The 17819-nt window shown below is 34.4% G+C and overlaps 1 protein-coding gene across 2 annotated transcripts in view; it reads left to right on the top strand.

Annotated features, from left to right (window-relative positions):
* The window catches only part of LOC121730993, a 145888-nt gene that overhangs the window by 124898 nt on the left and 3171 nt on the right, over positions 1-17819 (top strand). For both annotated transcript variants that reach the window (XM_042120272.1, XM_042120273.1), the window contains exons 9-13: positions 479-1727; positions 2007-2140; positions 3186-3336; positions 10077-10206; positions 16755-16921. In XM_042120272.1, coding sequence (XP_041976206.1) covers positions 479-1727; positions 2007-2140; positions 3186-3336; positions 10077-10206; positions 16755-16921 — 1831 coding nt within the window. The remainder of the gene's footprint in view (positions 1-478; positions 1728-2006; positions 2141-3185; positions 3337-10076; positions 10207-16754; positions 16922-17819) is intronic.

Here is a 17819-nt window from a genome sequence, read left to right as displayed (position 1 = left end):
TTGCTTTTGTTTGTAAAAAAGGAGACTCCAAACAGCTGTACCTAATGAATATTTTATTTTAGAACTAAATTTAATACAATGCGTCCCGACTTGAACAATACACACTTGTGTTTGTGGCATGTTTGACTCAACTTCTATTCGTTTAGTTGTTTGATTATTCAAATGCATGCTCTTTCAACTTTGCTTTCCAGTAAATTTCATACATGACAATCAAATTATAATATGTCCGCTGGATATTGTTATTTTGAAAGTGTCATTCAATTTAAGGAAAATAATATACGATATTTTATTCTTGGCCAGTTAAGTTTTTATATACCTAACTGTCAAAAAATAAAGCTTAGGCTATATTTAGAGTATTTCTAGCAAAATCGCAAAATGTACCACATATTTCTAAGAAAACCTTCATCACTGTTCGTACTGTACAATATAAGTATTGACATCCAGTTAGTTCATTTATTAATCAGAAAATTTGTTTTAGGGAAATGAGAATAACTGCAGCAACTGTACTGGCAGATGGAAGTGATTATCCTGATCATATTCTGACAGCGACATTTTCTTTCTTAAATTTGGTTCAGAATGAAAAAGGTGGAAATAAATGGCTGGAAGTAGGACATGTATTTGGCCGAAATGTAAAACTCCATACTATTGTATGGCCAGGTGGCCGACTGGTCGCACATGGCCAGTCATCAGGTGCTAGAACTATATTTAGGGTGGTCACTGCCTTAGCTCCACCTTTCGTGATGGAAGGAGAACTCGATGAAGATAGACAGTGCCTTCGCGGACTTGCGTGTCATCGTCCACAAACGTCTGACAAAGATAATCTAACTCTCGTATTTAATGAACTCGAAAGAGAAAACGAACAAGACACGGACGATTTCTTTTTTCCGACATCCAAACCAAATGTATTTACCAAAATGGCTACTCATTGTTGCTACGGCCTCGCAATGGATTTACTCGAAAATATTGCCCAAGAATTAGAGTTTGATTTTCATTTGTACATCGTGGAAGATGGTTTATACGGGTCCAGGAAGCTATTGAAGCCTTTCCCAGTACTCGGTGACACGAAAAATATGGACGCGGAAAGGTGGTCAATTCATGAAGATTACCGGTCCCAGTACCGAAGCAGTTACGACGAATTGAACGGAAATAGAAATAATGAAAAGGGTTCCTTTATAAATGAAAATTCTGATGAAAATCCGGACAAATGGGATGGTATTATTGGAGATTTGGTTTCCGGGGCTGCCCATATGTCGTTCGCAGCTCTTAGTGTATCTTCGGCTCGTGCGGAAGTAATCGACTTCAGTCAGCCGTATTTTTTTAGTGGTGTGTCAATATTAGCTGCGCCGAATCAGAGGCCAGATATACCCTTGCTTGCTTTTCTGTTACCGTTCTCACCAGAGCTTTGGATAGCAATATTTACTTCGCTAAACATAACAGCAATAGCTGTCGCTATATATGAATGGTTATCACCGTTTGGATTGAATCCTTGGGGAAGGCAAAGGTCGAAAAATTTCAGTATCTCCAGTGCTCTTTGGGTCATGTGGGGACTGTTGTGTGGACACTTAGTAGCATTTAAAGCACCCAAAAGTTGGCCTAATAAGTTTCTGATTAATGTTTGGGGTGGATTCTCTGTGATATTTGTCGCCAGCTACACTGCCAATATAGCTGCTCTTATTGCTGGACTTTTTTTTCACAACGCTGTCGATGACTTTCAAGGAAGGAGTAATGTAAGTGAAGTTAGCAATTAATTATTTCATGGTTATAAAAACTACTTTGTGCCTAACTATTATTACTCCTAGCAATAAAATATCCACACTGTATCTGTATAACTTGTCTGGGTAAGTGACTGTTCTACTGTCAGGCTAGGATATTTTTTATAACTATAACGTCTAAAGTCTGAACACACAGTGTTGACTATTTTATCTTGCCTGAATTCAAAAAATATTTCCAAAAACGTATTGTACTTGCAAAGTGTTCTATATTATAATGAAGTTTTATTATTCTAGTGGCTATCGTTGCGGGTCGGCACGCCGAGATCCTCAGTGTCAGAATATTACGTCCAACGGAATAATCCACATCTGGCCCAACAAATGCGTCGTTATGCGCTTCAAGACATCGAGGAAGGGATTCAGCGGCTAAGGTCCGTGATCTACTTAGCATATATCCACAGTTTATATTCATAAATATCAAAAATTAAAACACAAATTGCCGCTGAAGAGAAACTTGTGTATAAATTGTTACGTAGACGTGAATCGTTATAAATTTCTGTCGACAGTAAAACTAATAAAAGAATACTATGAGAATATATTATTAATACGCTATATTTTTAACAACAATATTAGATATAACTACAATGAACTTTGTATCAAAATATAATGCCAAAATCTGTAACCGACACGTTTTCTAATCAAAGTTTAGCTATAAAACCTATACGTTTACAACGAGCAAACAACTGAACCAAACAATGTAAAAACTTTGCGACATAACCTTTATTATTAAAATTCAGTTGAAAATTCGACACAACTTTTGTGATTGGCCTCAGTAAGCGGAGCTCGGGCTTAAACGGTTTACGGTAATTGTAGTTAGTAGAGAGCACCTCGTTGTTAAAACACCTCGTTTAATGCACCATTTCCATGGACAATTTTATTTCTCGCATGCATTTTTAAGCTGAAGGATTCGTTAACGTCTTTTTGTAAAACCGGAGTTATTCAGATTTTCGTTTCATATCTCAAGACTTTTTTATTTTAGTTATCCATTTTAAATATTAATATTTTCTATAACTTAGGTTTAAAATGTTTTATAAAACATACGGTACCTTTATTTCCTACTAAATTGCCGTATAGGGAGAAGGTTCGACGTGTGCTTCTAATGACATTTTCGTTCCGGCCTCGGAAGCATCTCGGTCGGAATAGACGGTTAGTTACAATGCCTCGAGTGCCGGGAATTCTAGTAATGTTTTGGTCTTAGATAATGAAAATATTAAAAATTAAAGAAAACTACTTTATAATGTATCTAATATAATATACTCATACATACAATATATTTTAAACTTACTAAACATAATAAATACCAAGTTATTAAGCTTGTTCCGAATCTAAAATCTTACATGGTAACTAATATTATTATGTCTCACTCTGTATTTGATAAGGAAATGAGGTCCCAATTAACAATAATTGTGATTTCAGGAACGGAACGTTGGACCTTTTGATTGCGGACACACCTGTGTTGGACTATTATCGGGCGACTGATCACGGCTGTAAGCTCCAGAGGGTCGGGGACCACTCTCTCACGAAGGACACATACGCCATTGGGATGGCCAAAGGGTTCCCCTTAAAGGTAATAAATATTTCCGTTAAAACTTATTTGATATGCCAAAGAGATTGCTGTTTCTTTTATGATTTATAAAATATGTTGTCAAGAGTACCTTCGGGCATTGTACCTTCGTCACGCTCAACGATAACTTGACTTTTAAAGTTAATTTTCACTTATATAGTGAGGCCTTTTTAAAACAAATCTTCTTATAAATAAAATTCTCGTGTCACAATGTTAGTTACCGTACTCCTCCGAAACGGCTTTACTGATTTTTAATAAATTTTATAATGCACATTCAGTAGGTCTGAGAATCGGCTACTGGGTACTTTTTATATTGATAAGTGCATTTGTTGAATAAATAATAGTAAATTATTACAACTCGAGACTGACGGCGACCATTGCTTGTGCGACGGGATAGTGGTGGACGTTGCTATGGTACCAATATATTTATTTAGTCACTTCAATAAAATAATATAGGCGAAATACTTTATGTGGCAAAGCAACGTTTGCCGGGACAGCTAGTATTTATATAATATCTACGATGTCATAATCATTCATTATATTAAATCTCAGTCAACACTTTTTTGGACTAGAACTAGAACCAAAAAATTACTCGCTATAAAAAATATAAATGATAAAATCGAGTATAAATTATTATTGAGGGCTAAACTGACGAGCGGCAATTTTACGGGTCATTACGTTTCAATTATCTGGGTGTGGTTAAGTGCTTAAATTGAAAATACAAAAGGTGCGTTTTAGTATAAAACAGTCCTCGAATTTTTTTAGTTTATATTTATTTTTATTTATTGTCATTACAGACCCTGTAATGATAATAAATAATATTATATTATCTAGTAGTAAGTAATTATATTATATGCGATTCGCCAAGTATATCTGAAACATTTAATTTTGACGCGGCTATTAGCATTTGAATTTAGCTAGAGGCGCATCAAAATTATATTTAAACGTAATACACACTATTTTCTAATTCATAACAATAATAAATGCTCACAAATAACATTATCGAAAGACGAGTCATAAAACAAGCGATATAATGTTAAATGTCAAACTTTCGCCATTACACAACTGTATTTCAAGTAGCCATTTAGAAACTTATACAGGTGAAGGCGGAGCTGAAAAATTCAAGGCAATATAGCCCTTAACTGTAAGGTCAGCTATTACTTTTATTGCCTATGAGCTGCTCTACTTTACTGTAAGATCTTCAGAAGGGCCAGTGAAACTACTCGAAGGAATATTATCGTTATGAATCTAGAACCCTTCATTTATAACGCTTTTGGGTTGGCACGACCTCGTTTTAAAGGATGTGCATAAATATTGCTTTCTGTAAACATTTTCAACGCAGTATTTCATAATACTAGTTACGTGTTAGGGTTGATTCAGACCGCAACGCGACGCGTAGATGCATTTCTAAAATACGGTATGGATTTGACAGATTCGCCCGTCTCATACAATTGAAATCTGTCAAATCCATACAAAATGCCGCGCCACGCCTCGCCTCGCCTCGTCGCGTTGCGGTCTGAATTGGCCCTTAATGTAATTTTTGAAACCCTAATTACTTATATCTTTTACTACTTAAAATGATTTGTTATCATGGTTACTTAGTTCCTCTGAAAATAAGTAAAAGATAGTAATTAAAATAATAATCTATACATCTATACATCTATATTCTATACATCTATACATCTATACATCTATACATATAAATAAAATTGGAGTGTCTGTTTGTAATATTGAAAGAACCGTTTTTTACTAGATGCATATGAATGTATATAGGGTACATACACCAAAACAATATTTTTTACAATTTTTGTCCGTATGTCTGTCTGTCTGTTTGTTCCGGCTAATCTCTGAAATAACTGGAGCGATTTAGACGGGACTTTTTTTTGGCACATAGCTGATGTAGTAAGGCATAACTTAGGCTACTTTTTAAGCGACTTCCGAAAAGGAGGAGGATATATTTCACTTTTTTTATATAGGTTCGCGGACAACTCCGTCGTTTGTAGACCGATTTCCAAAATTCTTTTGTTGTTGTATGAGATGTAGGCCGAATTTGGTAACATGATCACAAAAGTTGTGATCTGATGATGCAATCCATGAGAAATCGACAGGACTCCATAAAATTTATATGGAAACATATAGTTATTTTACGTTTTTCTGAAGGATTTTAAGCTTAAACTACCAAAAAATAAGAATTTGCGCCGAAGTACACCCTGGTTCCGAAGATGCTGTACAGAGCTCTTGAATCCTTATAGATAAATGTTTAGCAATTTTGATGTTGTTTCAACAACTAAAAGCATATTATTATGTCAATGTGTCAATAATACTAATCATCATCATCATCATCACTATAATTATGCCATGAATCATCACATTATTATCAAAAATCTTGCCTTTGATTATATTATCGTTCCACCGTTTGTTGACTGATTTTCAAAACTCTTTTGTTGCTATTTAGTATTTAGTGTTTACTGTTTATAGAGGCACAATAACCCGAATTTGGTACAATGCTTACGAAAGTGGTGATCTGATACTGAAATTCGTGAGATATAGAGGGAACTGCTGGATATTTTTTGGGACACACATAGACGCGTCAACTATTTCTGTATTCAATCTTCATAATTTTTTACTCCGTAGCAGCTAACTTTAGCGCAATTTCTATATGCAATTTTGGAGATCTAGATTAAATGAACTAAAAGGTATTAAATAATTCATATTCTGTACTCAGTATTTCTGTTCTCAGTCTTCATTATTTTGAAGTCGGTACCAACTACCGGCTAAGCTAATCACCAGTTCTATGACAAAATATAACTGCAACTTATAGGACTGCTACCGACTTCAAAATAATGAAGATTGAGAACAGAAATACCTACTGAGTACCTACAGAATATTAATTTAATTAATACTTTTTAGTTCATATAAGAAAATTACAATTGTCTTTACCTTGGAAGTCGGTTTCAATTTTTGTTTAAAAATAATAATTTTACTATTATTCGTTATCCTTAAGATTTTCGAAGAATTTTTTTATTGGCGTTTTTATCTTACTTTAGGTTCATGAAATGTGATCAGATCAACTACTACTTAACAAGATCCCATTTTTACTGTTTGGAAGGGGAAAATTTCTCTCTTTTTTACTTTCTTTTTTTATCACATTTTGCTGACGCGGACGAAGTCGCGGGCAACAGCTAGTATTTTAAATAATCCTCCAATATATATATTTTATAAAACGGATTCAACTTAGGGCTTTTAATCGATAAATCTTCAGCACCTGTTTTTTAGAGATCATCGAGTTATCGCTTAGCGTTTTTTATGGAACACCAAGTGACAGCTAAGCGATTTTGGATCTTATGTACTTTAGATTAACCCTCTGCGACTGACGTGGTAGTCCAACAGACACCACGAAACATAAAATTTTGTTTATTTTCATTAAGTTTTAAATTTGCGCGCTGCTGGGCTCAGTACCTTACCGTGATGACCTCGCGGGCCGGTTAGAGTGTGGAGGGCGGCTGCAGCAAGTGCAAGCTTCCGTGGAGGAAGGACGTTATACTACCACCTCAGTAAAATTGTTATATTTCCATAGTGTCTCCTAAACAACCACGTCAGTAAGTTTGTGTTTACGATACGGTATTTTTTGATTATTTATAATTGAGGAAGAAGAATTTGATTTTTTTAACTAGATTTTTTACAAAATGTTCCTAACTTATTTATTTACTCATTTTTTAGATGGCAGACTCAAGCAACAACTCTACTCGCAAGATAACATCGACTGTAACATTAGTCACAGTCGAAGTTCTCTTACGAGTATATTAGACGTGGGAGAGCCATGCTTCGGCACGAATGGGCCGGCTCGCCCGGAGAAATACCACGTTTTCACAGAAAACCGGTGTGAAACAGCGCTTGCGCTATGCAAAGTGCGAGTCCGAGTGAGTGAGTTTACCGGAGGCCCAATCCCCTCCCCTGTTCCCTTCCCTTCCCATTCCTACCCTTCCCTATTACCCTATTCTACCGAATAAGCCTTGAAAACAAGAGTATATAATAAAAGATTGCCAAGGGAGCTACGCATGCGGCATGACCATCGCTAGGGTTTTAGGTAAGGTTACCACCACCAGCAGTACTATCATTTTCTGCAGATGGCAAAAAGCTATGTTTTATTTGTCCGTTAAAATAAAAAGATAAACTAGATAAAGATGCTGTGATTGTTCGAAAATTTGTCTTCAGTGCTCCAAGACACTGTATATTATTGTCAAACAAAGCTATGATTTTGAAACTGTGTAATTTTTAAATTAACCAATGAATGTTCCTAATGTTTACTCGTCTGATTAGTGTAATTGTTAATTTCTAGAATACCTAATGTTAAATATTAAAAAAGTTAATTTTGTATTTTTTTCTATGTCAATAGTGCCTTAGGCACTATTGACATAGAAAAAAATACAAAAAAAAATTCATACACCGATTTGTGTTATCTCAATAAACACTTAAAAATTTGTTAAATAAAAATATTTTCTTTTATTTGTAATGTAATTAACATAACACATTTGTTTATTTTTCAAATAATATAATTCTATAAAAATATTCAATGTTTAAATGGTGTCTCGTGTACTACAACGTCAGTACAATTGTAAAAATTGAGCCACGTCAGTTGCAGAGGGTTAATGATGAATACAACCTCGCTAATGGCGTGATCGATGCATGTCATATACGTTAACTCCCGTAGATTACGTCAGGGATCAAAATGGAACTTCTCAGAAAATGTTTGAGGATTTTGAACGTTAAACTCAGCTTACTTCGAGTTTCTTAAATATTTTCCTTTTATTATATGAATCTTCTTAATGTCTTTAAACTTTATTATATATGTAGTATTGTATGTGGGTAAATAATTATTATTTTAAATTAGTCGCATCGTGAATTAATGTCCACCTATGGGTACTTCAACAACGTGCTTAAAGTTTCACTATTTACTTTATATAGTATGTAACTATACTCATACAATTAACATAATATTATATTTTATAGGTTTATTAGCCTAAACTGATCATGTTGTGTCGTTTTCACAATAAACCGCAATCTCATTTGGAATATCAATTTTGGCCAACCCCATTTTGGCATCACTTAGCCTCGCTAAAATAGAAGTGTTCTATTGTAACAAAAAGTTTTTTAAATAATAGGGAGATAAAATACATTGTACCAAACATTTCGAGGTTCTGCATAATTCTAGTGTTACTAATTAATAGCTGTAAGTTATCATTACCCAGCTTCTCTAGCAGAACAAATTAAAGCTTAATTTAAACACGAAACTGCTTGTAAGCTAAATTTATTGAATGCAGACGTTATTCCGGTTCAGTTTGCGCTCTAACGGTTAACGTGCTCAGTCTTGTGCTGGTCTCTGAATCGTATGATGGGTTATTGATTATAGGAATGTTAGATGTTCCAGTTAAACATGAGTGTGAATTGGAATCTAGAATATCGGTCTGCTTTTTTCACGAAAACAGTTGAGTAGAGGCAATTCAACCTGCTTTGTATTTGATGGTGTTTTAATAGACCGGCGGGGCTAAAATGGTCGCTTTGGAGAATCATAATATTATGAATCATAATATGATTCATTTTTTTTAAATCGCAAAATGGTCACTCTGCTTGCAATTCATGATTCGTACTATATAATTTGACATTCGTCAGTTTGACAGTTTTGACAATTCATATGCTGAATTTATTTAGAGCAATTATTGCTAAATGTGATCATTTCAGCCCCGCAGATAGCAAGCTGATTCGCTTGTCGCATTATTTTTTTTTATGAAATAAGGGGGCAAACGAGCAAACGGGTCACCTGATGGAAAGCAACTTCCGTCGCCCATGGACACTCGCAGCATCAGAAGAGCTGCAGGTGCGTTGCCGGCCTTTTACGAGGAAATAGGGGAGGGTAGGGATGGGAAGGGAAGGGAAAAGGGGAGGATCGGGAAGGGAATTGGGCCTCCGGTAGACTCACTCACTCGGCGAAACACAGCGCAATCGCTGTTTCACGCCGGTTTTCTGTGAGAACGTGGTATTTATCCGAGCCGGCCCATTCGTGCCGAAGCATGGCTCTCCCACGTATAAAATTTTAGGCATTTTATTTTAGTTATTACTTTTATGTCAGATAACATCGCAAAAATATTTACTTACCATATTATAATATTTACTCATATTTTGTGACCACTACGTCAACTTCACATGACAATAATAATTATTACAGCATATTTTGATTTCATAGACGAGTAAATCCAAACTGTACCAAAATATTCGGTACCAATTTGCGAAAGTGTTAAATACATTTGCGAAATGTGATAGTAATTATACAATCAAATACCCATGAGTGATTCACCAACGGACGCTGGGCTAAAATAATACCCTCCGGACATACCTGTACGAGGTAAAACGGCTACAAATTGAGGTAAAAGGGTACGCCACGTGAAAATAGACGCTAATGACAAAAATAGGCCGTCGTTTTTCAAAGGGGAAATATATCGACTGTTTGTCATGGGGTAACCTTGGTATGACTTTTTGGACTTGTAATATTATGAGATGCTGAAAAATCAGTTACGAATATTTTGTGTATACCTACTTCTGTTTATATAATGGTGTTTGGTGTAAAAGTTTGCGTTGAGCGAAGAGTCACCCTTAGTAGAGGTGTTTTTTTAGTGGTTACAATAATTACTATGATGACAGCCAATAATGGGTGTAGTTTGCCGTACTTATCAATAATATTTTTACAGGACAGCATATCAGCGGTGATAGCGAAGTATTCGTCGAATGGTTACATGGACATACTGACTGAGAAGTGGTATGGAGCTCTGCCGTGTTTCAAACTGAGCCCAGACTATGGCATACAACCGAAACCTCTTGGTAAGTGTATGTTAGAATAATATTAACTGTATAATATAGTTTTACAACAAAGTATTTTTAATCTTATCGAGCTATGTCCCTTCGGAAAAAATATTCAAAAAGCTGCCCATGTAAGTTAATCGGATTATGTTAAGTTCAAGCAACAATAATATTATAACGACTAACATTGCCTTGACATAATCCACCATGACTAAATAAAGTAGATCCGCCATAATATGTCTATGTACCAATTTTTCTGAAGATACATTAATAATCAATATTGAATACCGTTAAACATGTTTATACGCTTCAGAATCTGTACGTAACCATTGACTTTTATAGCAAACTAGCTGTCCCGGTGAACTTCGTGTCACTTTAAAACCTTCCCTGGACTTCTACGAATATTTTAAGACTAAAATAAGCCCAATCCGTTCAGCCGTTTTCGAGTTTTAGCGCGACTAACACATTTGAAAATCCATTTTTATATATAAGATGTATTAAAAAATTGGCGACATACACTTCAAATTCCAAACAATTCAGTTTCCTCCATAGATAATAATTAGTGCTAATAATTGCTCTACATAATATTATGTACTACAATAATTGTCTATAGCCTTAATCAGTGAGACCTGACCAATTTGGGATTGATTGCCTATCAACTACACAGGCACACGGGCGTAGATCTCACGTAACACGAGCCAACCAATTAACATTGGCCTGAATAATCTGGAAGAGTTAACAAAAAAATTGATTTGTATCAAAAACAAACAAGTTTAAATGCTTTAAAATTTGGTTTTCTAAGGATGCCATAATGATTATTATTCCTATTTAAGTTACGTTTTAAGTACTAAGCGGCAAGTGCTACCTGATGTCGTCCACAACTCTTTGCTTGCACAAAGATCCTATGAGTTTTTCCGGACTTAAAGCTTTTTCATTCATTAAAAAATGAATGAAAGCACATAATAATATTATAGGTACATTACGTGGAAAATTATTATTTATCATAAAAGCATCGTAAAGTTATGATGAATATGTAACAAGGATATGACAGTAAACACGAAGGTAATGACGGGGGAATCGCAACTATGTATCGCATACTTCCCCCTACAGGATGCGTCAAATTGTCCAAGTATTGTCAACCAGTCGAGTTCCTTAACTATGCATGGCCATAACTATAGATGCCTATGGGCAGATAAAGATTATTGTTGTCTAAATTACGAAGCTAGTTCCAAATTGTTACAGTAAAATATATTTTTTGAAGTTTCGTGTCTACGTGGCTGGGACCATAAAATTAATTCGCGTTATTTAAAGACCATATTTTAAAAACTACTCGGCATATTTATGCCTTACTACTGTCCATCATTTATATTTTTCCTTTTCATTGTGGCTTTGTGAAAAATAGTTTCAGTTTACACAGAAGTGCGATGAAAAAAGTTTATCATGCATAAGTACAAAAATGAACAAAAACAACACAAAATCAATAAATGTGCATAACAATAGATGTTTTACGGCCGTTCCCAATATTTGATCTATCTCTGATTTTGCCCTACTACGGATAGGAATACCTCACAATTGACATAAAATATATGTCTATAATGTCTAATGTGAGCTATTCCTATCTCTAGTAGGGCAAAACCAGAGATAGATCAAATATTGGGAACGGCCGTTAAGCAGTTTTATCTCTAGTCGACGTCGAGTCGTATTCTCTGCAACTTGTCGACGGAACGGCAAAAGTCGACGATGATGAATTTACCAATTAGTGCTCCGCTCGGTTAACTTCGGTTACTTAACTGACATTATTCATGCCTGTATAGGTACAAGTTTTGCAGCCGGAAATTTCATTAGAATTTATCGCCTTCCCCCCATTAATTCGACCCTACCGAGTGCCGAGCCTTAAAACTCTATTACACTGCACTCGCAAAGTTGCTGAACGATTTTGACTAAAGTCCTTAGGAACTCTAGCCGCACGAATGGCTCTCGTCGCTGAAAGTTACCAAAGTTTTGATCTGTGGGACCTCGGTGACAAACAAAAGTCACTTCGAGCCAAACAGTGCAAGGTAAACCGAGTCGTTCCATGCTATTGTATTCGCTTAGCGTGATACCGGATGAAAATGCTATTAGTTTGCTAAAACTACCTTTACCTGCTTTGTTCTTAAGGCCTCTTTATGTTTGTATATTATATTTTGTTGCGACAAAAGCATTTTCTATTGTTTGTACACAGGCTTCTGTGAATAAGCCAGGATAACTCTCGACAGCTTCCAAGATGTTGAAAAGTTTGCACGTGTAGCGGAGGCTTAAGGGATTATGTGTAGATTTTATCGCCGAAAAAAGAGAAGGCAACAGAATGTCTCACTCTGGATTAGGTCGCCCGGCATGGCCCGGCCCGGCGACATTGAAATTAAAATCTACCAGGGAAATCGTTCATGTTATAACTTTATTTGCATAACAATGTGCTTGTTAATCGTGGGAGATATTGCGTGCCTGGATGTTATGACATACAATGATTTATTAATATGTATATGGTGTACAGTGCGTATTTTATACGTATACAATTAAGACTAATGAAAATATACGAGCAACATTGTTTTTGTATAATTAAAAACCTTCGCTTTTATTTCTTTGCTAAATGTTTTATTCTCTAATTAAATAATAACTTTTTTGTTTCTTCACTACTTTTATTTTACTTTACCGCCTCTTTTACTCTTGTTTACATCCAACTTGTTTTTCCCTTAGCATTCACAGCAATTCACAAGTAGAAAATTACAGCATATCTGGTAAAGTCAAAGTTCTAACTATCACATAAATTACTACGTGTTTTCTAAAGTTTCCTCTACGCTACAAATCTAACAGTTGAGAAGAAATGTTAGTAAAATGTAATTTAAAGTACGTTCCACGTGGTTATCACTATGTAAGTTTGTCTGAAATTAGGAGTTATTATCATATTATCATTATAGTTACAATTATTGTATAAAAGGTTAAAAAGTCTAGCAGTTAATCAAATGCTACTTCTAATCTGATATTTTTATACATAATATTATTTATAATGCCATTTGTGTGAGCAAGATATACTTAGCTGTAATTTACCTGAATAATATAAGCTAGTCTCTAGTCTCAGTTATAAGACCTAGAATGTAGTAATATTACATTTTTACATTCATCATTTATTGTCTAAGTTTCACAGTGGGAAATACTTATTATATTTCGTGACCTTAGATAGCTGATTTGCTATTTCGACAAAAGTATTAAATTATAAGAAAATCCATTACTTTTAGATATCAGTTTTAGGTTTTCATTTGATTATTGCTTTCATTTGTTTTTTGCTTTTTTTCATTTGTTTACTGCTTATTCAATTTTATTACAATAAGTCTTATCGTATACTGCTACAATACATAAATGGATAAGCCAATAAGTAATTTGCCGTTGTAGTGGAATCCAGGCCATTTGTGGTTAGATATCTGGAATGTTCTGAAACTTTCCAGCCAATGTCGATTACCTGAAAATTTGGTATTGGCTTGGCGTAAATTGAAATATTCAGTAAAACAAATTGAAAAAATTTAAACAATGTTTTTTTGCAAGTTTAAGCAGATATTATATAAACTCCGTACCGATATTATAACTCCTTTAGAATTTTTTGTTTTAAATCCATAAACGTCGTTTTAACTGTAGGTAGGATTTCTGTATCTTGAATAATCTTATTTCTATCTAGTAAATATTTAGTATAATTTACTTTTTTAATAACAAGACCTTTGTTTTAATATCCAACAGGCCTTTTGTCTTTTAGTATATAAAAGTTTAACTTGTTCCTGATAATGACGATTCCAAATAATTGGAGCAATTTGGCAGCGATTTCCACTGTAACTACAAATCATTGAAATTGGTTCTCAAATAAGAGTAGGTAATTACCATCCATACACAGTAGGACATTAATAAAAAAATTTATTCAAATGAATATGTTAAACTCCTTTTACCTAGTTAAGTTTCATATAATTTTATATTAAAACTAGATGACGCCTGTAACTTCGTTGCGCCAAAAGTCGTTTATCGCGCGGAAACCGTACACTTTTTTGGGTTAAAAAGTATCCTATGTCCTTTCCCGAGACGCAGTATATATGTGCCAAATTTCAGCAAAATCGGTTGACCGGTTTGTGCGTGAAGAGGTAACAGACAGACACACTTTAGAATTTTTAATATTAGTATAGATATGGGTCATATTATGGATAGTATGGAAGTATGGATGGTCATACTGAAGTAAAAATTAACTGCGTTTTGGTGTTTCCTACTACGCGTTAAATGAACTAAAACTTTTTATAGTAAAAATGTAGCTAAAAGCAGACTATGCCAAGGAACTAAAAATCCCTGACCTCATATAAAATTCCATACAAATACTAAAGATATTGTATGAACACGGGTATACGGGGTAATTGATAGACTACGTGAGGCAGAGCGCCCTGCCGCGAGATAATAAGCTGAACAAGATTGGTACGTGTCTCCATCAGGCGCGCATGTTGGGGTCGTATTAAAATGTCACGCCGATACAACTTACAATCGTCTAGGTACACAAAATGTGGGAGAATATTATATTGTAACGTAAAGTTATACTTTTGAAAGTAATAAGCTGAAAACAACGGTACGTGTTTCCATCAGCCCTTCAGAGTCTTAAAATTTTACATCGCAAATGTTTACACGAGTCAACTTTTAAGATTCTGATTTGGAGCACAGGAAAATTAATCACTTGAAAGTTTTTTTTATTTAAAATGTGGTGGATACCTCGCACATTCTTATTTGTTTCCTAAGAAAGCATCTCTTTTTGCTCAATCAATATTCTATGTAAGAGTTAAATCCTGTTTATAAAATCTTAGCGAAGAGATATCACACGTTGCGTCTCTATTATGAGATAAAGATATTGTTTATAATATGTAAGCTATTTAGAGTGAAATAGAATTTTAAAATAGTGAGAATCTTGTAAGCTCCGTTACTGATTTTAATAGTTAAGCAGTTTAAGTAACTAATTTGTTTAATGAACTTAACTCCGTGGCAAAGTGCCAACGGTTAATTTTTTTACTCATTATGAGCTAGGTCACGAATCACGATGCTCCGGGAAACTAAATTAAAAAATATGTTTCCCTATTTAATTACTATATTTATAAAATTAAAACAAGCAAAGCTAATTTGCGTAATGGATTTTGATTAACACAAACACTTTTAATAAAGTGTTAGTCTTTCCGTCTTACCTTATAGTTACAATTGATCAATTGATTCAATACTATTAACGTAATTACTTACGTTAATAGTATTGAATTTTATTTATATAATAATAGTATTAATATATTTTATTCGGTTATCCACGAATTGCAATATATTATACTTAGCTGAAATACTATTCATCATCCATATCAAAGTAATATCGGATCGGATAGAAGGGAGCAAAAAATAAATCGGCCAAATACATTATGCTTGGACAACAAAAAAGACGATGAGAGCTGTCCCGATTGATTCATCCGAACATTACTGGGGAAATCTATTTCACGTTATGTGGATGCTTATAAGGAATAGTTACTGCCTGGTGATCGTGTCTTTTAGATTCAATAATAAAAAATCTATGTATGTATAATGTATATTATGTGTACGATGTTTTCGTTTTGGATTCATTGTTACCAAACGGTGTATTTTGATAGCACGCTCTAAGCCTTAAGTATAGAGCATAAAGTTGATATACCTAACGGAATATCGAAACAAAGGCTTGAGCAAGTGAGATGTCACTATCAGTAACACTGCGTGGTAAAAAGAGACGTATGATACATGACAGCAGAAACAAATTTTTTCATCTGTTTGTCGTCCAGTCGGCACTTATCGACACGTTGACAATTTAATCTCTTAGAAAGATGCTTGTGTATATGTAAACAAATTTTTATACACAGACGTAAATCAATTTCGTTTTTTTTACAGCTCGAGATTATTGCTTTATTCCACTAGGTATATTAACTTAATGGTTTAGAGTCTCAATGGCTTGTCAGATTTTAGCTCGAAAGAGGGTTCAGACATCAGTATATTCGTCTTCCTTATGAGATCAACACTATTGCTAGTCTAGTGTTTTATTTCAATATATTTTTGTAAGTTACTATTATTTACGTAATCTTATATATATAATTCTCGTGTCACAATGTTAGGCGTACTCCTCCGAAACGGCTTTACTGATTTTAACCAAATTTTATATGCATATTCAGTGGGTCTGAGAATCGGCTACTGGGTACTTATTATATTGACAAGTGCAATTGTTGAATAAATAATAGTAAATTATTACAACTCGAGACTGACAGCGACCATTGTTTATGCAACGGGATAGCGGTGGACGTTGCTATGGTGCCAATATATTTATTTAGTCACTTCAATAAAATAATATAGGCGAAATAATTTATGTGGCAAAGCAACGTTTGCCGGGACAGCTAGTTTATTTATAAAAATAAACTCCATTATAATAAAACCATATCAAACATCATAATCCACATACACAAGCCTCGTTTCCAGTGGATTATCTCCTAATAAATTTGTATAATGTGACGTTGTTCCAGGCGTGGCGGCGGTGGCCGGGGTGTTTATTCTGCTCGGAGTGGGAATGATCGTCGGCTGCCTGATATTGATCTTGGAGCACCTTTTTTATAAATACACCCTGCCCGTGTTGCGTCACCAGCCCAAGGGGACGATATGGCGGAGCCGCAACATCATGTTTTTCAGCCAGGTGAGAAGATTTGGTTGTTAGAATATCACATTCTGTATGTGATATTCTAACAATCAAATAATGTCTTAATATGTGTGTGTGTGTGTGTGTCTTAATTTTGTATTTTATGTTCTTACTTCGGGAACTTTTAGTTTAGTGTAGGTTAATCTAATATTTTACAAAAAAATAAATATTTAAATTTTTTATCCATTTTAAAAATACTGTATTGACGTCTTATAAAGCAAAAAACGATATTATAGTACGGGAGCCCTAGAACAAACAAAAAATCAGCTCGTTAGGGTTCCGTTATAGGGTTCTGTACCTAATCAACAAAACTTGGTTGACTACTGAACCCTAAAACGGAACCCTAACAAGCTGATTTTTTGTAAATTGATAGGTTAATAGTTATATAACTTAGGGAGATCGCAGATTCGATCACACAAAAAGTGTGCCGCCTGCGATCTCCCTTAAGAGTAACATTGTCCTACAAATAGAACAGTCCATATTTTAGGACCATCAATTCAAAGTATGAAATCCTTTCTATCTCTGTTAGCTACCACTTTCGAGATTTTTCGCAAAATAAAAATGTTGTTCGTCTTTTCAAAATGAAGCTACTCACAAAAAATTAGCTTGATAGTAATAAAAAAAAATGTTCTAGGGCTCCCGTACTATTATAACTATTTCAACCGCATTTTATAATTAATATCAATGTTTGGATGTAATTTTGTGACTAGCATCAAGGATTGGACGATAAAAATTATTATATTGCCAAGCAAAAATAACACTCAAGGAGATTAAAAAAGTATTGCCACGTAAATTAACAAAATAGTAAATAGCATTGCATTTAAGCACCATTTAAAACTTCGCATTACAGTAAGACGTACTTAAGCTGAGCATTCTACAGTGAACTAGAGCTTTA

The sequence above is a fragment of the Aricia agestis genome, chromosome 10, assembly GCF_905147365.1.
Source record: "Aricia agestis chromosome 10, ilAriAges1.1, whole genome shotgun sequence".
Taxonomy (NCBI): Eukaryota; Metazoa; Arthropoda; class Insecta; order Lepidoptera; family Lycaenidae; genus Aricia; species Aricia agestis.
The sequence above is the reverse complement of the archived record's forward strand: the minus strand, read 5'-3'. Positions and strand labels throughout refer to the sequence as shown.